At 45.7% G+C, this 21,220-nt stretch overlaps 3 protein-coding genes across 6 annotated transcripts; 1 reads left to right on the top strand and 2 right to left on the bottom strand.

Annotated features, from left to right (window-relative positions):
- Positions 1-216: 216 nt before the first annotated feature.
- On the bottom strand, positions 217-4,125 carry Herp (Homocysteine-induced endoplasmic reticulum protein). Its single transcript, XM_011141185.3, has 4 exons — positions 3,546-4,125; positions 2,464-2,831; positions 2,030-2,359; positions 217-1,854 (listed from the first exon to the last, which is right to left on the bottom strand). Exons 1-4 carry the CDS (start codon positions 3,678-3,680, stop codon positions 1,581-1,583), a joined length of 1,107 nt encoding a protein of 368 aa, XP_011139487.1. The 5' UTR covers positions 3,681-4,125; the 3' UTR covers positions 217-1,580.
- Positions 4,126-5,288: 1,163 nt separating this feature from the next.
- Positions 5,289-9,239, bottom strand: LOC105183217 (uncharacterized). Of its 3 annotated transcripts, none has more exons than XM_025306335.1 (4): positions 9,088-9,239; positions 7,938-8,186; positions 6,063-6,304; positions 5,289-5,828 (listed from the first exon to the last, which is right to left on the bottom strand). In XM_025306335.1, the coding sequence occupies exons 2-4, from the start codon at positions 8,020-8,022 to the stop codon at positions 5,598-5,600; spliced, it is 558 nt and encodes a 185-aa protein (XP_025162120.1). In that variant the 5' UTR covers positions 8,023-8,186; positions 9,088-9,239; the 3' UTR covers positions 5,289-5,597. The 3 variants fall into 3 exon arrangements, with proteins under 3 accessions (XP_025162120.1, XP_025162121.1, XP_011139485.2); XM_025306336.1 differs by lacking the exon at positions 9,088-9,239 and adding an exon at positions 8,942-9,027; XM_011141183.3 differs by lacking the exons at positions 7,938-8,186; positions 9,088-9,239 and adding an exon at positions 7,037-7,413.
- Positions 9,240-9,317: 78 nt separating this feature from the next.
- On the top strand, positions 9,318-20,838 carry LOC105183216 (protein big brother). Of its 2 annotated transcripts, XM_011141180.3 has the most exons (4): positions 9,318-9,847; positions 10,967-11,158; positions 19,824-20,192; positions 20,765-20,838. In XM_011141180.3, exons 1-4 carry the CDS (start codon positions 9,671-9,673, stop codon positions 20,828-20,830), a joined length of 804 nt encoding a protein of 267 aa, XP_011139482.1. In that variant the 5' UTR covers positions 9,318-9,670; the 3' UTR covers positions 20,831-20,838. The 2 variants fall into 2 exon arrangements, with proteins under 2 accessions (XP_011139482.1, XP_011139483.1); XM_011141181.3 differs by having other exon boundaries at positions 19,824-20,838.
- Positions 20,839-21,220: the final 382 nt, after the last annotated feature.

Genomic DNA, 21,220 nt, shown 5'->3' with positions numbered 1-21,220 from the left:
TAAACATTATTTTTCTTATCTTTGGAATTTCTTATTTGTGTTTCAATCTTCTACACGCCTTTCTCGCTCGATTGGCACTCGTTGATGGTGGTTGCATTAATCGCAAAATTTTACGTGTTTTTCGCTCGATCAATTTTTCTCTGCTTTAATATTTGCCGACTGGTTATTACACAACAGCATTCAATCAATGATTAGACAATTGAAATAAATATCGTGATTAAACGACAGACTTCAAAAATCGCTTTATTTGCTTTACATACACCCTCATCTTCGCGCCGACCTTCGTCGCGACTATTTAGGAAAATTACGGAAATTTAACAGTTCCATACTACTAATTCATACTTCCGCCTTGAATATATTATTTTTATCGATAATAGTTATACATATGAACGAAGCGCGACAATATTTTACAAGGCTATCACGCTGAATATATCCAACTGTATTAAACATCACAGAAATAATCTTCGCGTAATAACAGTATTGCAATAGCAATTCTCTTGAAGAAAATTTTTAAGCATCTATTTTTATCATTATCATCGCCTTATATGGTACAAGCTCTACGCTCCTTATATTTACGTGTATGTGTGTATATACACCATATATTACCTCGTTGTATATTTATATTACTACAAAAACATAAAAAATTTTCTTTATACAGTAAACCCTAACAGCTTTGGGATGACGATTCTAACCATTTCCTTCTGAAGAAAAGTTAGCCTCAAGAACTACAGATATAACACGATCATTTTGTCTCTTAAACTGTAAGTTTTTCTCTTTTCTTTTTCTTTTTTCTCTCTTTTTTTTTCCCCTTTTTTTTCTAGACGCATATGCGACATTAGATATACAGAATGATGTCTCAGAACTACGATGAAATATTTTAATTAGGATATAATCTCTGGAATCATATTATTCTCGGAGTAAAACATTTAATTAAGATTAAAAATCCTAATACACACAAATCTTGCGGTAACATTCATTTCCGAGACAGGAATCAAGGATTTTTTTTAATCAATTGCTGTTATTACATAAATATATAATTAATCATATTGCACACAATTCGAATGCTCAAGCTCATACTCAGAAATCAAAGAAAGACAGGAGTTAAACAGTGAACATAAACGCGTGACTGGTATATGCATATTACAAGTGATTATAGACTTCAATTTTAGTCATTGCGAAATATCCATATCGACTTTTCTGATCAATCTTCCGAATATACTGCCAAAATATTTCACGATTGTAATGACACATCCTTGCATATGATCTGTACATATATATTCATTGAAAATGTTTTCTTTTCACGTGATAATAGTCCCTCATCTTAAGCGTTTGATGTCGATCACTAATACACGTATATCAACATTTATGTATATTTATATAATAGATTTAGATACAAAAATTGTATTTCGTAAAACTGATCAGACTTTCGTGGAGTGTGTGTATGAAATCCGTCACGAGTTAAACGCTTATGACTCTCTACAGACTGTCTAATATCTCTAGAATTTCGTTTATCACGTTTCCGTAAAGTGCGAAGTAAAAGAAAGCCTTTACGACTTTTACGATAGAAGGTCCAGATGGGATTAAATGACATTTGGCTGGTCCGGAATAAGCGAGGCGAAGAATGAACTGAAGAAGGTCCAGGTATAGGCGAGGGCGCCTGGTCGTTGCTCCTCGTTCTCGTTGGCGTTCGTCCGTGGCTCCGGCTGCACAGTTGGCACTTGAGCGTTTTGTTGCTGCGGCACGGCTTGTGGTCCCATCACTTCATTGTGCAGAACCTGGTTGTTGTTGTCCGCGCGACCGTTGTTGTTATCCGCCAATAAGATCGCCCGTTCCCTGAAGAAACCGCCTTGATACCTGGATACGACCAACGGATATATTGTCGCATCTTGCAATCAATTGAAAACGTCTTGAAAAGATAGCAATGAACAGTATATGTGGAAATACGAAATACACTAATATCCAGCTATTCATCACCTAATTTTCCTTCAAAGTATCGATGCGCAAGTTTCAGAAAATCAATTGTACTTACAAATATATCACAAATCCTAGAAACGTGACGATGAGGAACCTGAGGGGGGACGAGTAGAAATACACTATGCCGAAGAGAACGACAATCCTGGATAACATATAAAAGAAATCCAACCAGTCGCGATTAAACGCAGCGTCTTCCCCGACATTTCCCGCATTAATGTCCGCCGCGTCTTGCGCCACCGCCGCCGCTTGGGCCTGTTCGTCGCCGACATTGTTGTTGGCATTACTGTTTGCCGTGTATGTGTTTTGAGTCATATCGTTCGTATTGATGTTCATCTGCTGCAGATACGGAACACTGGCTTGTAATTGTACGCCTTGCGCAGTCATGCTGTGGACAAATGATAAGAGACCAGACATTCTACGTGAGCGCATGTGTTATACTTGTTAAACAAGACTAAGTAAATGATAAGAAAGGAGAGTAAACAAACTTACAGTTGCATATACTGTGTGAAATAGTGCGTATATGCCTGCATCCATGCTAGCTGTTGGCTATTTTGAGGGTCAAAATATTGCTGAGGCGAATATATCTGTTGAGGTTGTGTAGTGACATTAGCATTCTCGTAGCTTTGATTTTGAACAACATTAGTTCTCATACGGATGTTTCTTGTTACATCAATATTCTCGGTTGTTTCCGTATGATCAGATGTGACTTTGCCAGTCCATGCTTTTTGTGATGTACAGACTAAGTGAACAGTGTACTCTTGATCTTCTGAATCATTGCATTGCCTTAGAACATCCTTTAACCTTGCCGAATCATTTAGCAGTTGCCCGGAATATATTAATTTTTGGTGCGAACTTTCCTGCAAATATAACAACTCATGGTAGTTGTTATTTCTTAAATGTTTTTAATCTAATAATACATAACAATAGCAGCAAAAAATAATCTGAGCAGCAAGATAAAAAAAAACAAAATTTAAAAAATTGACAGACTTATGAGATTTTGAAAACTTTTACACGATAACAACATACTCTTCAAAACAAATAAAAAGAGCTTTCTATAGCAAATTAAATAGTTACTCGCTGTTACACATAACATAGATATATAAACAGACATGCCAAAGCAAATTAGTCGCCACTAAATACACTCTACCACATCTTATCTCTCAATGTTGTCAAAGTACAAGTGAATTGATGACACACTATTCTACATCTATAGCTGTATTTCTCAGAAGGAGTTTTATCATGTAATATATTCAACATGATGTAACACGTCTAGTTAAGTGCTTCTCCTATTTTTAACTCAATTACCACGCTCGTCATACGCGCGGTTTCAACGTCAACCGGCACGGTATTTTAATCCGGATTTTAATCCGGAAGCAACGAAACGTTTCCGCTCACCACCGCCCGTCGCAGCGGGCCAAAACAATCCGCGCGTCGTCGATTCGTCTGCGCTCGGCAAGGCGATTGGCAAGCCGAAGAAATTCACGCGGAAGAAAGGAGGTAGACACGCAGTAGGAGAAACGCGCAGCGCTTTCACCCGAATAGAAAGACGCGAGTACTTTCACGCGACTTACTGGTTTGCTGGGATAAACCTCGGACAGGTACTCCTTCAGGCGGCCGATGGTCCAGCCGAGGTCGCACTTCACCACTTGGTCCTTGATTTGCTGATTCGGCGCCTTTATAATAAGATTAACGGCGGCGTCTGCCATCCTCGCGACGGGAGGAGGACGTCGGCAGCTTGTCGGAGTCAGCTCTGTTGACGAAGTGCGCAACAGCGATTAACAATATCCGCTCGCTCGTCCTTGTAGAGTCGTCGTCGTCGTCGTCGTCGTCGTCGTCGTCGTCGTCGTCGTCGTCGTCGTCGTCGTCGTCCTCCTCCTCCTCGTCGCCCCGTACTTGTTGTTCCCGTCCCGTCGCGAGCGGCGATATCGAGAAATATGTCAGGCCTCTTTTCTCCTTCAGACACCTCTGCTCCGAGCTCGAGTTGATCGAGGAAAAGCCTCTCTCGCCGAATTACCAGCGCACTGTCGTCCTCGGAGCGAATTCACGTTATCGTTTCACTTGGCCTCACTACGATATCGCGCAACGCCGACACTATATTATTGCCACCGTCAAACGTCACATGATACCACTCGTGCAAATAACATCGCGCATTATGTGTACTCGCATCAAGACATCGTCGAGTCGCGTATCTGGCAATCGCTCATTGGTCCGAGAAATATCACGCGCGCGAGCCTTAAACCCGGTCTACATAGCGCGCAGGACGCAGACGCAGAAATTGACCAATCACAGTCAGCCATTTTCCTCGCATTCGACTTTCGCGTTCTGCGAGCTACGCAGAGACGGGACTTTACAGAAAGTCCATATCGCTCGCTCGATGTCCGACGGGGCTACGCAGCGCGCCATTGATCTTCAAATATTAGCGGGCTCATTCGATATTTACAATCCAGCACGCGCTATCGGGAATCTGCTGTTGAGTCTGTTAAATTTATTCACGTTGAATTTGTAACGCAAGTGTGACCGACGAACGGTTAGACACAGTGCTCGCGCAACTGAGAATTTCTAGTCTTCACCCTGTCCGGTCTAAAGGTCGAGAGATTAATGCTGAACTATCACACGATGTCCGATATTCAACAAGACACTTTGCTAAGCAACCATCCCCCCCTCCACGTACCTCCTCTTTGAGAGTAGAAACGTGAAAACTTTCACACGAAAAATCTCAAGTTTTTATAGCACAAAAATTTTCACGATTGCTAAAGGCTTCGAATTTAACGTCTCTTTTACTGCATTCCGCTATGTAACTTAATTAGGATTTAAATCCATTTCGGATCGGACATAAATTGATAAGAAATCGGGTTGAAGCGATTCACACCCGCATTATTCGAGAATGCTATAATTTAGGCTATAATTAAATATAATAACGGGGTTAACATTTCTGTAAATCCGTATTGGTAAAATAACAGTTCTAATAAGTAACGTAAACTCCTAATTTTTTATACTCCTTATTTAAACAAGCTATCTAATGCGATTTGAGTCTCAATTCGAAAATTTGTCTTTTCTAGTAAAAACTCAAACCACAATTTACCGGCCCCCATAAAATTTAGCCAAGATTCGATTCACATTTTATCGGCTCCGATTATATTTAGCTGAGACTTGAACCACATCAGTTCGCTCATATAAGATATAAAAATATTGACCCGTTATTTTGAGAGAGACTAATAAATCTACGTTATTTACTAAACCTACTGTTATCTCAACGAGCTAAAGTTTCTTTTAACTTATCTTCTAACTAAGCTTGAAATAAAACAATGTAAAACTTCTTGGGAGCAGCATATATTCCAGTTGCGTACAGTTGCGACAGCGAGAGAAAAAGGCAGATCCCTTTTTCAATCGCATTTTTTACACATATTAACGTAGAAATGTATTAAAAATAGACACGACAGGAGCGCACGTGAATCTATCGAGGCGAAAATGTATCGTCCTTTACAAGGTTTCCAGCGCAAACCGGAAAATTACACATAAGTTACTCTGGCTACTCTGGCGTTATATTGATAGATAATATAAATACAGACAGAGTCGTGTGTAATTTACGATAGAAAAGCGTCCTGTCTCAATGCTCCACCTCTCTACCGAGTCCTCACGCATCTAGATTCCTGCCATTGGACACGTTGCGTGTCTTCTGCGCCGCGTTGCTTCTTTCGATGCATAATCTCGCGGAGTTTCTTCAGCAGGATAAAGTTATCCCGCAGGATCCGTGTCTGTCGTTCGCGTTCCAGTTGCGATTTCTTCGCGTTGAAGAATACGTGAGGTCTGCCCTGTGGCGGGTTCACATCTACTGTCGGTTTGGCTGTCTTCACCTGCGAAGTCGCACAGAAACGATGAAATACAGTGAGATCATACAGCTGCGATTAGAATATTTTCATGCGAATGCGATATCGCAAAATACGATCGTCGTGACTAATGTGGCAATCTCGGGAAGGTATTGACCAGCCAAACTGTAGCACCAATCTGCCTCGACACACATCGAGATTCGAGTTTGAACGCTCTTCTACGTTTAGAACGCTGAGCTTGCAATCACGAAAATGACTCACTCTGGAACGGTGACTTTCGTACGCTCTACGCCGCCAGGATGGCTCGTCCTCGCGCGATCCTTCCCGTCTCGACATCCTACCTCCTTGACCGCGACCTTTGCGAATATTTACGCTGTACAGCGCTGAGAGTGCTACGAGAGTTTCTCTGGCAACGGAAGCGTCGCGCGAGATATCGATCTCGCGCTCGCCGTCGTTTCCTCGGCGTGCGTCACTCGCACATATTGCTGTCCCGGTTAACGCTCCTGCGAAAGATATTTCCCCGCAAATTGGAAAGTCCAGACGAGACAGCGCGATTTGTGCTCAAATGTGCGTACAAATATATACAAGCACGGAAAATGGACGAAGAGTTCCGATCTCTTCATGTCAGACGGCACAGCGAAAATACAGACTTCTGTTATATATTATATAGACTAGACCGGACTAATTGATCTCTTTAACAGGTCCCCTAAAAGTATGCACTAACCTATACGGCGCAGAAAGTTGCAGCAACATTGCTGCAACGTTGCGGCGATGTCGCTGCAATTTTCTGTGCTGTATGGGAAAATTTCGCGCATGCGCATTGCAAGGTCCCGAAGGGATTTCACTGCGCACCGTACAGGGGCACTTTTACTCCAGAAAATATTAATATTTATTTACTTAATATTTCCCCTTGCAATGTGTCGTAATATTTAACGACACATTATTCAATGTCACATTCAATGTTCATTCAATATATTTAATTTTCCTTCGTTTTTTTTTTTTTTTATATATGTAGAGTCCCATACTGTGCACATAAAGTTGAAAAAACGTTGCTGCAACGTTGCAGCAATATTGCTGCAACTTTTGTGCTATGTGGGATGCTGCTAACAGGATCTTGCAATGTGCACAGGCGCACGATTTTGTTTTAAACATAAAGGTCGTACATGAAAACCGATGGAAATTCTCAGTCCAGCTTATACATAGAAGTTTGTGAGCGAAACGAATTCACGTCGTACCGTGCCATGTTTTTCGCCTTTCTTGCCTGACAAACGGCGTGCGCGCGCGCGCGCACGCGCGCACGCATACACGCACGCACGAGTGTGCGCCGTGTACGACACGTGTGCGCATTTCTCCCTTCGCCCGTGGAGGCACGACACCGCGATTGGCGAGGTTGCTGGACCAATGACGCACGACAAGAGGCGGAGATTTGTTTCTCTTGACGAGGCGCGAGCGTGAAATCCCGTTCGCCGCGCTTGCTATTCATGCGAACAAACCTAATGATACACCTATTTTCTGTTTCGCCTGCGAAAAAACGGCTACGCCGACGAAAACATCCCTGTCGAGATAGATGCTACTTTCCTTGTTCCCGTCGACGTCCCTGAAACACGGATAAGAAGCGTCGAAGACGTGTCGAACAAAGAATTTACAACAGCACTTTGAGTCTCGTGCAGAAATAACGACAATTCCCGAGCCGATGAGCGAGCAGGACAGACGCGAGGATAATGCTCCTCTTCAAGTTCCTCCTCGTCGCAGCGTGTAGTGAATGCGAGATCAACAACGGTAAAGCCGAACGCGACATTGGTGTGCTGTCCTGGAGTCGCACGACAGAAAGGGAGGAGGAGGAGGAGGAGGGGGGGGGGTACAAATGGGGTGTCCATGAGTGCGCGCGGGTAACGTGAGTCGCGCGTTATGGAAGGTTGCCGATCGTAATCGCACGAATCTTGGACAATAACGCCGCCGAATGAACGGGCCCCGCCACTCGAGAGAGAGAAAGAGAGAAAGAGAGAGAGAGAGAGAGAGAGAGAGAGAGAGAGAGAGAGAGAGAGAGAGAGAGAGAGAGAGAGAGAGAGAGAGAGAGAGACGATAAAGACCTCTTCCCTTCTCGAAGGGATACGACCGAGGGAGTGTTGTACCTACTCCTAAGCAGAGGCAGCATCCGACAGCGCGTCCAAATGGGCACTCCCTCCTTTCCTTCTTCCCGTTTGCGACACGTACTTGCCATATATTATACCCACGAGCGGCCATGGAGATTCGCCGGTGGTGCAGCCCTCGCATTGTCATACAGAATGTAGACTCGCGACGAATCGCGCGACAGGATACAGGCGGGTGCCGAGAAACGGGTGCCGCCGGCGTCGATCGACTGGATTGAGACTTCAGTGAGAGGACCTGAGCGAAAAAGGGCGTATTAAGGAACTTAGTGAAATAAGGAATTCCTTTCTACGTATAAAACTCTCGCGCACGAATTGCCAGAGTGATGAACGTAAACTTGAGCTGGAGAAGCAATCAGCAAGAGTAGGTATCCTCGTTGCTGGTCGTCCCTCCAACTTGAGTTTACGTTTACATCTGTAACATTTGGAGCGCAACGGCTTTAATAAAATAATATAAGCTCTCACTCTCTCGTTTTCTCTCTCTCTCTCTCTCTCTCTCTCTCTCTTAGGGTCGATTGTTCCAACTTCTTGTTAACTGCCCAAACAGCACAGATGTCCAGAGGACGCCCAGAGAGTACGTCTTCAGGACGTCCATAGAACGTCCCCAGGAGATCATGTGCTGTCTGGGTGATAGCTAAATCATACATTTATCTTTGTTTTTCCTTTAATTTAGACAAAGACAGACATATGATTTAATAACCATCAGTTAACTTACCAAGAGGTTGGAACAACCTCTTGGTAAGTTAACTGATCGGCCCTTGGGCGATAGGGAACGCGATAGGTGTAAAAAGCCTTTGGTATTTGGTTCGTCTTGGCGGAAGTAACCAGTTAGGTGTAAAGACTGGTGTTAAGATTCAAAGACCGCGTTTGTCGGGACACGTGGAAGACACACATTTTACGCCAGAAATTACACGACAGCTTCGAGCTCGGAGCAAAAATCCGAAGGTTTATTACACCTATTGTGTCTCAGGTGCCTTAAACATCTCTTAGGACCTCCTTTGTGATTTACAACGGGTCGAAAGAACGAAACTGGATTGCATTATTCAGAGAGCCTGTGAAAGAGACGCGCGCGAGAGACCTTTTACAAACTGACCAGAAAATTAAAAGATCGCCACCTAGCTTTCACTATCGCTACCTACCTCTACCTCCGAAGGCCGAATCTAGCCGAGGCTAGCTGGATCTGGATGGACGATGGAAAAGCCCGTGATTCAGCGGCGATAAGAGAGGGGGGATCCATGGGGCGGTCCGGGGCGTGTCGGGCTCCCGGGCACGAAAGTGCCCGCACGGGGGTTCCGCGCGCGCATTTTCTACGTCTGAATTCTCCTCAGTTTCCACTGAGGTGTCAGACTGCGCGGTTACGATCGGCGAGTGCATCCGTCCGCGATTCGCGAATCCTCCTCCGGTCGTAGTAAGCGGTCGAACGCCGAAGCGGCCACTTGCTCCAAGGAAATCTCGATCTTGACGTGTTCGCGCGAAGTGTGCCCACGAGTTCTCTCGCGATTGTTCCGTGAAGAAGGGCGACCTCCGAGTGCGCGAAAGACCTGTGGACCTGGTGACGTCCACGAGGAAGCCAGGAGGAGGTGGCGGCGGCGGCGGTGGAGGAGGAGGAGACGGAGGCGGAGGCGGAGGCGGAGGAAGTGCCGGCGAAGGAGGAAAGAGACGTCTCCGTTGTCTCTTTAGTTGTTGTCATTGCCCGTTGTTGTCAGTGCACCTGCAGCAAAGATGATGCACGCAATGAGCGAGCACGCTGGGGTCGGCGTATTGCCGTTCGACGGCATGGGTCTGTACGAGCAACCTCGGCCGCCGCGGCTGGTCTTCAAGATGCCGCGAGTTGTTCCGGATCAGAAAGCGAAGTTCGAGAGTGACGAGCTCTTCAGGAGACTGAGCCGGGAGAGCGAGGTAAGTCCGTCCGCCGACCGCTTCCCGAGTGAAAGGTGAAAGTTCGAAGGCAGAATTCCTCGAAGGACTCTCGACGAGTAATGTCGAGGAAAAAGCCCGAGGAGAAAACGCGGGGAAGGAACGTGCGCGCGAAAACGGGGGGAGGTGAAGAAACGGTGATCAGAGTGAAAGAGGCAGGATAATCAATCGGATAAAGCAATCGAAGAGCCGCCAGGGTCAATAGTCGTTGCTTCAACCTTGTGTCTCACGCGAAGGCATTCCGGTTTAATTGAATTCGAAATAAATAGCGTGAGCTTCTCAGTTAAATCGCGATTGCAAGGATAGTGTGCCGTATGATTGTTTCGATTAATGACTCAACTGTTGTTCCATTACATCACTGTATGATTTAATCACTGATGACTATCAATGACATGGCTCTTACAGTCAGTCCAGATCGGTTCGTCACGTTGTAAGAGGTATTTAAGTCCGAGTGACGTCCAGTTCCAAGAATCAATTCTTGTGAAAGTTCTCCGAAATTCACCTTGCCCGCTCTTGTCCTCTGCCGTTACTTCTCGCTGATTATTGATCTCGTCGAGTGTCCTCAACACACACCTATTGACTCAGGTTGACGCAGTCAATTTCGGCGCAATTTCGGCACGATGAGGCGAGAAATTTCGACACGATGAGGGATCTCCGAGAGAGTCGAGAGGCGCCTGGAGTCGTCACCTGGAACACGCGAAATCATGCCGCAGGAATGTCGTCGTCTTTTCCACGAACTAGCTCTCCAGCGATCCTTCGACAGGATCGCGACGAGCGTCGCACAGCTCGCGGCCGATTGACATTCCTGTTCCGTTCGTTCCGTTTCGTTGTTATTACGTTGATTAATTATCGTCGTGCGGTGACTCGGCGACCTGGAACAATAGGAAATTTCTCAAGGGCGGCATATCATTGAGGACAAGAATTGCGCGAGTTTCGAGCGAGTCGAGATGTAAATGTAAAGCCGAGCTTCGAGTTGAGGCAGTTCCAGCAGAAGCAACGCTTCTGCTGGATCTCGCTTGTCGACTCGGTTTGCGACCTCGATTCGACTCGTGTTGTTATTCAGCCAAATATTATCATTCCCTCTCGTCTTCTCTGTTAAAGGTGAGATACACGGGCTACAGAGACCGGCCGATGGAGGAGCGACAAGTGCGATTTCAAAATGGCTGTCGGGAAGGCCACACGGAGATTGCGTTCGCAGCGACGGGCACGAATCTTCAGCTTGTCTTCGGCGGAGCGTCCGGGAATTACCCCGTCGATCCTTGCGATTGCGACTTCGACAAAGAGCACGGGAAGGTGAGTCGTGAGACACGTTGTCCGTCAGGCAGCGACTATCGTAAAGCGACCTGTAAAGTGTAGACGCTCGATGAAAACGGAAACAATCGTCGGCGTCGGCAAAATCACGGAAACGGAAATCGCGATCGTCGATATCGCGAATCGCCGCAATCGTCGATATCGCGCGAGCGTCATTCGTTCAAACTCACCGGCTTGCACGGCTTGCACGGCGCGGATCTTCGCTAACGAGAAGCCGAATCGCTCTTGGAACGCCACTTGGACGCACGATCGCAATTAGATCGTCTCGAACCGGCAAATTAGAGGCTGTTCACGGGCCCCGGACCCTTAACAACGTTTACCTTCTGCGCGCGCGCCTGCAATTTAGTATCCACCGGCCGACCCTTGTCGGACAATGGCGCCAAAATGACACCGACATCCGGCCCGTGGGACCGAGGCCTCTACGCGGGAGTCCGTCGTTTTCGTCGTAACGATCACCGAGACTCCGGCTTGATTTATCTACGTGTTTCACGCTCATCGAGCGACTACGCCGTGTTATTGGGGCGCGTCGAATCTTCGTAGGAAATGAGAGATTTTCTCGAGCGCCTTTTCGGCCTTTCGGTGTGTATCCACAATTGGAGTGAGAACAGCGAGATATAGGTCGAGAATTTTAGGAGAAGACAGATCGACTAACCCTTTGACGCCCGACTTTTTTACAAGTGTTTTAAGAATAAAATTTGAGTTTTTTTCAATTGAGACTACAAGCAGTGGTAACCAAAAAAAAAAAAAGATATCAGAATTTTGTATCTACGAAAAATTACTTTCCCAAGCAGAAACCACTGCCAGAAGCGAAAAATATCTGCCTGGATCGGTTAAATTTCTTTTTCTAGCTTTAATAATTTTATATCATCATATCTAATGGTTGGAAAAATTCCTCGAAACATAAAACTCATATTCAGAACTTGATCTTTATTTGCCCGGAATGGAATTGCATAAAGCATCGCAGAGATGCAGAGGGGGAATTTTACAAAAGGTTTTGCAAATTATTTTTGTCCTGCTTTGCTTCCCTTTCGAGCTGCACAATTGACAACGTCTTTTACTGTTTTCCTTAACAGGCATATGCTTGTTGTAACACTTCCTGATGTTTTCGGTCATCTTCAGTTTCTTGTTGTCAAAGTGAACTGGCCGCTGGATGTTATCATTAAAACTGAGCTAAAAACAGACTCTACATACCGAATCTACATACAATTTATATACCAATTTTTAGAAGAAGAGTTCACCTTTACAGTGCAGGTGCAAAGAAAACGAAAATATTTCCTCTTTTGACTAAGTTATGGATTCTTAAATCCGCGTTTCTGGTAACTATAGTTACCAGCAGGCGTTAAAGGGTTAAACTAATCGATTTAATTAGTCGATGGAGTGGATTGCCAACAGCAATTTCGAACATTGTGATTCGTCGTCCGACAAGTTTATCATCCTGTTGGTAAAATAAAGCAGATTGAATCTGGATTTGATTGGGTCTAGATTCGGAGATCACAAAGAGAGAAAGTGAAATTTGTCTTACTTATTTTAGCAGTGAATTTTTCTTTCATTTTTCGCGTTGGCAATTCTGAGTTGATGCGAGTCGATCGACGATTGAATGGCCGGTCAGAATTTGCCTCTATTAGACGGAATTCTTTAGGAGAATACAAGTGCAATGGAGGTTCAGTTGAAGAGTGAAGCACGTCAACGGCATTTGATACGCCGGGCGCCGCAGTGCCGACCGACGCCTCGGCCTCGCCATCGCGATCGATAGTGTCGACGTCGTCGCGACGCCATTTTGCAAAATGCGCCCGCTCTTTACGGGAATGCCGCTCCGCGGCATCGGGCGTTGTTCTGCATTATCCGATACACCCTCCCTGATCGTAACTGTTGCAAAGTAATCGTCCTCTCGACGCGCGAGCGTGCACTGTGATAGAAGAATGGATTAATCCCGTCAAACGTACGGCGCCGACGATATTCGTTTGAAAAACCTAATATATCTATTTAAAAAACAGCAGCGCGCGCAAAGGTTATGCAAACTTTACAGGTTAGGTTTATTTTACCAGTGGCACTCTTACCGCAGAGACGGCTTCTCCCGGCTATAATTATTTCGCTATGCTATTATCTTATCTTAAATACCGAGTACTCTATTCTCAGGGTAACTTCAACATCTCTTCAATTTTCTCGAGCTTTAACCCATTTGCGTCACAGCTCCAAAAACGCAACTAACTAACTTCAGAAATTGCAAACTGAGACAGTCGGCCTCTCGCGCCATCGTCGCGCGTTAACGCCTGTATCATTGGCAAAAAGTGAACGTCGTCGTGATTATTCCGCGTGATTGGTGATAAGTGACAGTCATTATGTGCGGATTATTTGCGCGCCAGGAGGCCAGTCTTGTCTTAATAACGCAAAATTTAACGACAAACTTGACAGGACACACAGAAATCTTGCTGAGAATCGGCAGAGGCGAGATATCTCCGACGTGTAAACGTCAGCCTTTCTGGCCCTGTCATTGTTTGTCGAGTTGTCGAAATTGTCGAATCGCCTGGGAGAGTAAAGCGGGGAGCACACACTCTTGCACAAAAGGCATAATACATAATGCGCAAAGAAATCAATCAATTAGAATCTTTATTTCTATCGCCATGCTGGAAATCAAAAACTCTGATTGGTTCTTATGCGTTGTGTATTATGCCTTTATGCAAAAGCGTGTGCTTCTCGCTTTACTTAACACATAATGCATAACGCATAAACGCGCACACTTTGTATTGAGAAAATAAGCACCGTAATATTATCGTCAATCTGAGAAATTCGAATTAGGAGTACAGTAAAGAGAATAATGCGTGCGCGACACTTCTCTCCTGTGACTAACTTAATCATGAAAAAATTCGTCCTTATGAACTTTTCGACACTTTCTGTATTATGTTTTCCAAACATCTCTGCTAGATCCTCGGAGCGAAGAGTGGGGATGGAAATTAAAAGCTCTGATTGGTTCGTTTGCTTATGCATTCTGCATTATTATGCAAAAGTTCTGCAAAAGTATGTGCTTCCCGCTTAAAAGAGTCCGCTCCTGTTAGAGCGCGACGGCAATTAACGCTCTCAAAATCCGTCAATCGCCGCTAGAGCCAGATGCTTCGATTTCCCCGCGTCAGTCGTTCGGTGTATAATGGCTCGTAAATCTCCGCCCTTGCGGAGTCTCGCAAAGGGCGAGCGAACAGTCCCGGAGATCTTCTTCGCAGCCTCCGTCGTGTTTTTTGTTCTTCTCTCCTGTTCGCAAGATCTTCAATCTGACCTGCGCCTCCAGTGTCGCCTTGGCATTGGTTCTATCCACGGCTTTCTCGAGAGTTCAGCTGTAATATTTAAAACGATATATAATCTGGGGTTCTTTTCTGAAAATATAGCGCCTTGAGACAAATTCTTGAAATAGTTTTGTTTCTCAACGGACGAATGCAGAGGCAAGTGAGAAAGCCTCTGAGAACTGTCATTCGAGCCCCCAAAGTCCGATAAAAAAAAAATGATTTGCCATCCGTGTGAAAAGCTTTCGAAAGGAAGAAAAAGCGGGCGTATCTTTCGGCTCGAGCGCGGCACTCTGGTTCTTGCTCGCCTCTGCGTTTGTTCGTTTGATCTGCACAACTGCGGGAAACTAATCGCGCGCAGACTTCTATCTATATTATACACTAGACTGATATAATGATTAGTCTCTTTAACACGTCCCCTAAAAGTATGTATTAAAATTTCGCGTATGCGCATTGCAAGGTCCCGAAAGGAAATTTATGTTTATATGTAATATTAATAATATTTAATATTTCCGCTTGCAATGTCGCATTCAATGACACATTCAATGTTCTCATAGATATTAAATATTGCATAAATATTAATATTTTCCGGAGTAAAAATGCCCATACGGGGTGCAGTCACATTCCTTTCGGGAGCTTGCAATGCGCATGTGCGCACGATTTTATGTTTCACACAAGGGTCACTTTTAAGGCCATCGCGCACAAAATATGCATATGCATAACCGCATATACGTAGCATAAGACCATCTCGACCAATGAGCATCTAGCATGGAGTAGCCATATTGATTTGCATAACATAGCATAACATGTGCATGGCAAACGAAAAATTCCATAAGAACGAAATTTCTATGCATTGAGCATATCTGTGCACATCCAACCAAACGCCAGATATATATTACCGCAATATACATATAATCATCCGTGTCCATTATTATTAACGAGATTAAGCAGTCTCTCGGCAACTTCTCCTGGCTACCCACAAATTTCAAATTTGACATATCATCATTAAGAATTAGGTTAAAAGTATATTCTTGAATAATATAATTATTGTCCCTCAGTTCTCATTGGTCAAGCTTTATGCTATTGTCCATTTGTGTAGGTGCTGTATATCTTTCTTACGCTTACGTTATGTTACGTTTGTGTCCCATGCATTTTGTGTGCGATGGCCTTTGTACTTGAAAACCAACGAAAGTTCTCAGTCTTCAGCTTATGCATAGAAGTCTGTGAAGGCAATATTCGCTTAACACGGTTCCCATTTCTCGTAAAGTACATTCAGCGCGGCTTGGAAAAAGGGACTCGGTACTTGCAGCCTCTTTCTCCGTCGGACGTGTCTCCTCGTTAGAGCAGCACGAGACGGATCGGAAGCGATTCATTAGGAGGATTCCGCGCGTACGAGCGCGAAGCGTGGCGCGCGCGTTGTTTTCGGCCAGGACGAGCCGCGCGGCCTCCTCCGCTTCTTTTTCTTCTTCTTCTTTGTTTTAATGGACAATAAGCGAGCGGGAATGAAAGAGCGGCGCGCACGTGCCCGTGCCGGCGCATTGTGCCGTCTGATGTGCCCCGTCGCGACGCAATAATTAAGGGAGAGATTCGCGAGGCAGATAGAGAACGCGCGATGCTAAGAGAGAGAGAGGAGCGCGTGCCGATAACGGTCGGCGCCGTTTAACCCCTCGCGCGATCGCGCGGGAGATTCGGCCATTATTCTCGCGGAGATCTTCCTTCGATCTCCTCCCGCTCGATTTTCGACGGCCGAGCTTTCTCGATTCTTCCAAAGTCCGAAGTTGCCGTTTGCCATCTGCGATGACCATCCTGAGCGCCGCGCTGCCGACCCGAGTCCCGACGGCCAACGACGATTTCCTTCGCAAACGGATCCTCTTCTCTCCTCCCCCCCCTCTCTCTCTCTCTCTCTCTCTCTCTCTCTCTCTCTCTCTCTCTCTCTCTTCTGAGGCTGCTGATCATTCTCGAGGAAGAGAAAATGAAAATTTACCGTCCGACTTTGTTAGGCGACGCACCTCGGTCTCTCGTCGTGAAAAAATCAACGCGCAAAACTGGACCCCACGAGAGAAGGATGGGAATGGTCGCCGAGGGGGGAACGGGGCAAGGGGACAAAGACGCGCCATGCTGACCGTATGCCCCTCGTTCGCTCGCCCGCTCGCGTCCTTTCTGTCGGGATATCGTTGACGAATGTGCCGGAGCGCACTCCTGGAGGGACCAGCGCAGTGGACGGGCCCGGACCGAGCGCAAAAAGGCGCCGCGCGGCGACGCCTACCGAAAAACAAAAGGACCCGTGAAAATAGCCGGTCGCGTCGCGTCGTTCGTCCCGTTTGCGATTTAGAGTCGCGCGCGCACGCCCGTCGCACCCCTCTTCCCCCCGCGCGCGACTCCTCTCTCTCGCTGCTCGTTTCGCTTTCCTCTTTTCCCCGCTTCGCCCTTTTTCTTTTTTCTCTCTCTTCTCCAGCCGGCGCTCTCTCGCCGAGATGCAAATCAGAGAAAGGGTTACCACCTGAAATGTCGCCGGGCGATATTGTGCGACGGCAGTAATAATAATAATGGCCGGTCACGCCCGTGCGCGAAAGCGGAAGAAGGAGAAAAACAAATGTCTGTTCTGCTGTTGTTCTTTCCTCGTCGTGAGAACGAGGAGGGAGACGAACGATGACGATGACTAATGACGAGAAGTCGTATGTAGTCCGTCCGTTTTCCTCTCTCTCTCTCTCTCTCCCTCTCTCTCTCTCTCTCTCTCTCTCTCTCTCTCTCTCTCTCTCTCTCTCTCTCTCTCTCTCTCAGTCGACCTTTTTATCAGCGTTCTCTCGCTCTCGCAATATATACGTCTCGACGATTCATCTCGCGGAGCGACGTCAGCGGAGCGACAAAACTCGTCAGGTGTGGATCTGATTCGACGATATCCAGACACGTGGATACAACAAAGACAACTGGACAGTAAGTTTCGATGAGAAATCTACTGGAATAGGTAAAAACAGATAGCGCGTCGAGCTCGTGTGCGCGGATATTACGAGGAAATACTGCAAGGACGAGAGTCCTCGCATGCACGTGACATGTCGTCGCGTCGGCCGACGTATTTCCCGACGTTATCGCGACTCGCGCGTTAATATGCAGCCCGTGTAAGATTCCGCACGCGATGATTCCGTTTTACCTGGAGGCGCATTAATATGTATAAGATTGCACGAGAGCGAAACTTTCCGCCTCTCATCCACGGGTGAGCAGCTCTCTCTCTCTCTCTCTCTTTCTCTCTCTCTCTCTCTCTGTCTCTCTCTCTCTCTCGTCATGCGTCATACGTTGCAAATCCGAGCGTGTGCTATTTTCACGTTCAGCCACTGAGAAAGCTTCAGCCAATTACACGCTAATTACATGCGCGTGTTGAAATAACGCGCTCGGATTGTAATCGAGCGCGTCACGCGTCTGCCTGGACGTGGAAATTTATTTCTTTATTTTGATGGTCGTTATTTGGCATTTCGGAGGAAAATAGGGAACGATGGTGTTTCAACGATACGGTGTTGCTGAAAGAGGCAAGAGGCGCGTTTCCTCGTCGCAGCAGGTCGGTCCAACGACGATCGAGCTCTTTGGGGGACAGTGGCCGCGAGCGATTCGATTATCGAGGCGTTTAAGACCTCGTTACCCATCCCCGTCGCACCCCGCGGCTCGATTATTATCGCATAAAAATGCGTCCCGCGGCGCGCATTGTCGTCGGCGACGCAGCTGTAAGCTGCGACGTGAAAGAATGTAACAAGATGTAACGTCGATTCGTCTCTCCGTCGGCGGGGCTCTTCAACATATCTTGTTATGAAAAAAAAATATTTTGTAATATATATATATATATATATTACAAAATATAATACTATACTATTATATTATTATATTATATTATATACTATTATATTATCATACCATGTATATATATCTTATTTTAACAATTTCATATATATTTTATTTTAACGTTTATTTTAATTTTATACATCTTATAACTTATCGACCTTTGAGAATTTCAAAATTATTAAATCAACAAAAATTAGGGCACTATTATAGTAATATATTCTTGATAGTAAATAAAGTAAAGAAGACTAATACTATTTTTTCTTTCGACGAATAGTTGGCGAGATATTGTAAGTTAAATGTTGAAAAAGTTACCAAGTTTTCCTTAAATATTTCAAAAAATATTAGGCGAATAAAAGAATGTTTCAGACAAAAGTTCTTAAAATTAATTGATAGAAAAAGAAGATATAATAAAAAATTGGACTTTCTATTTTAAAAAATTAAGTTGACCTTCAACTGACCTTGAAAACGTCCTCCAAATAAAAAACTGATAATGCCATTCTCTTTCTCCTTCGAAATCATGGAACACGTGTTTTAGCTTTTTTTAATATCTTTCATAATTTTCGAGATCTTTTACCTGTTACGTTTGAAATTTAGCACCCTGTATATAATAAAATATATATACTTTTTATATACATCTTATTTTGACAAAACGGCTAAACCGCTTCAGTTTCGTCAGGTATTGAGACTCGATTAGATAATGTCGGGACGCATTCGAAAAGATTTCCCCAGTTTGTATAAAGATTGCGACGAGCCGAGATGCGCGAGATAATAGCATATTGTACGCCGGCGTTTTACGGCTGGAGGATGGAGCGAGTCATCGAGCGAGAGAGTTACTTTCGCTCGTAATTGATTTCTTACGAGGGCTGCGAGCGCGCGCGGCTTCACCTCTCAATTTCATCTCCCCCGTCCGTCTCGAGGTGGACCGCGAAGGCCCTCTCGTACCTTCCAATCTGCGTAATCGTTCCGCGCGGGAATAAGAAGCGTTGTTGTCGGCCCCGACGGAGGGAGAGAGAACGAGCAGGACGTGATTGAAACTTGCGGCTCGTGGCTCATAATGGAGTCCTTCCTACGATTCTCGCCGGCCGCGGCGCGCCGCCGCCGCGCCGGCGAATTTCGGAAAAAAGAAGCATCGCGAGGTCGCAAACCGCGAGGCAGGCGATCACGAGCAGGACGAGACACGTTGGACCCTTTTTTTTTTTATACAGAGAGAGAGGAGAGTCATCCAAGAAATTTCAAGAGTATAAACTCGATTCTTCTCTTGAATGCATGCGATAATGAAATTATTTAAAATTCCATGGGTGAGCGTGTCTTAAGACTATTAACAGGAAAATATCCTTTGTCGGAGATGACTATTGCTTGAAGGAAGAAAAGCAAATCGCGTTTCTCAGCAAGTAGAGAATGATGTTCTTCTCTGCGTAACTCGCAGATCCTTAGATCGTCGTTCACGCGGTGTCAACGCGCGGTCAGGTTCCTCGGCTGTCTTTCTCCCGACGTCTTTCGACGATACGACGGATAATCGCATTACCCGGCGATGTTGCCTGTTTCAGGTACACCTACGCTCGCACCTGATCATGAACGGCGTGTGCGTGAGGTGGCGCGGCTGGATCGACCTGGAGCGCTTGGACGGCGTCGGCTGCCTCGAGTACGACGAGGAACGCGCCGCCGAGGAGGACGCGTTGCTACGCGAACAGCTCGAACGTTACAATCAACGATTGCGCGACTTCGAGGAGAAGCAACGGGCTTACCGGAGCGGCGCCGCGCAACCGCCTCATCTCAATCATTATCACCACGATCACCACAGCCACCACCATCACCATGGCCATCACAGCCGGCACGTGAGCGGCGCGGCCGCCACCGGTGCCACCGCCGCCACCATCGAGTCTCACCTGCCGCACCGTCAGGACGCCGAGATGGAGGTACGACTGCGGGCCTACTGAGGCCCGTGCAAACAACCACCGCCGCCCGACCACCACTACTACCATCACCACCACCACCACCACCACCAACACCACCAACACCACCCCCGATGATTATATTGTATTGTATTTATGGGAATAAATCCCTCTCTGGAACGCAGACTAGTAGAACTCTCGATGAAGAGATGCTTGATTGAGCATATTTTCCAGTATATATATATATATATATATATGTATATGTATATATATGTGTGTGTGTGTGTGTGTGTGTGTGTGTGTGTGTGTATGTACGTATGTATGTGGTGTAAAACGCGCGCGATGACGAGTCCGCTCGACCAACGCCCGTGAAAAATCGCGCGAATGATTGTATACTGACGACTTCGCCTCCGGCGTGATTTGAATGAGAGAGTGATTGCGAGAGAGAACGAGAGAGAGAGAGAGAGAGAGAGAGAGAGAGAGAGAGAGAGAGAGAGATATTAGTCGAAAATAATCTCAAGTCGAATTAAACGAACCCAATTTTTCATCGAGTTCATACACTTCATACAGTTTGGTTTGTTTTTTTCTTTTTTCAGATTTACAGTCGTACATACATGCCGAATTTAGCTTACAATTTAGCAATTCCTCATTACTGTCGGTAGCCACGAGATACAATCACACCGAGCAAATATCGAAGACGTCTAATCCGAATGTTGAGAAAAATATCAAAGCAAATAGTAATCCGACTGATGATTTCGCCGACTTGCTTCAGACTGTGAATAGACAGAGGAAGAGAGAAAGAGAGAGAGAGAGAGAGAGAGAGAGAGAGAGAGAGAGAGAGAGAGAGAGAGAGAGAGAGAGAGAGAGAGAGAGAGAGAGAGAGAGATAGAAAGAGAGAGAGAGAAAGAGAAAGAGAGACGAGTAATTTACGCGTTATCTTTCGAAAATATCTCTTCGCGAATATAATATCACCCCGCCGTCCAGTCGACAGAAGAAAACAACGGCCGTAATGATGATTACGTCACGGCGCGGCGGCTCGTCATTGACGAAAT

The sequence above is a fragment of the Harpegnathos saltator genome, unplaced genomic scaffold (genome assembly GCF_003227715.2).
Source record: "Harpegnathos saltator strain DR-91 unplaced genomic scaffold, Hsal_v8.6 scaffold774, whole genome shotgun sequence".
Taxonomy (NCBI): Eukaryota; Metazoa; Arthropoda; class Insecta; order Hymenoptera; family Formicidae; genus Harpegnathos; species Harpegnathos saltator.
The sequence above is the reverse complement of the archived record's forward strand: the minus strand, read 5'-3'. Positions and strand labels throughout refer to the sequence as shown.

Coding starts and splice junctions, on each gene's coding strand:
- Herp (XM_011141185.3), bottom strand. CDS start 3,680: ATGGCAGACGCCGCCGTTAATCTTATTATAAAGGCGCCGAATCAGCAA. Junction 2,832..3,545: donor AGGTTTATCCCAGCAAACCA/GTAAGTCGCGTG, acceptor TTATATTTGCAG/GAAAGTTCGCACCAAAAATT. Junction 2,360..2,463: donor TTCACACAGTATATGCAACT/GTAAGTTTGTTT, acceptor ATTTGTCCACAG/CATGACTGCGCAAGGCGTAC.
- LOC105183217 (XM_011141183.3), bottom strand. CDS start 7,148: ATGCGCACACGTGTCGTACACGGCGCACACTCGTGCGTGCGTGTATGC. Junction 6,305..7,036: donor AAGGCGAAAAACATGGCACG/GTACGACGTGAA, acceptor TATCTTTCGCAG/GAGCGTTAACCGGGACAGCA. Junction 5,829..6,062: donor ACGAAAGTCACCGTTCCAGA/GTGAGTCATTTT, acceptor GCGACTTCGCAG/GTGAAGACAGCCAAACCGAC.
- LOC105183216 (XM_011141180.3), top strand. CDS start 9,671: ATGATGCACGCAATGAGCGAGCACGCTGGGGTCGGCGTATTGCCGTTC. Junction 11,159..19,823: donor TCGACAAAGAGCACGGGAAG/GTGAGTCGTGAG, acceptor TGCCTGTTTCAG/GTACACCTACGCTCGCACCT. Junction 20,193..20,764: donor GTCAGGACGCCGAGATGGAG/GTACGACTGCGG, acceptor TTCTTTTTTCAG/ATTTACAGTCGTACATACAT.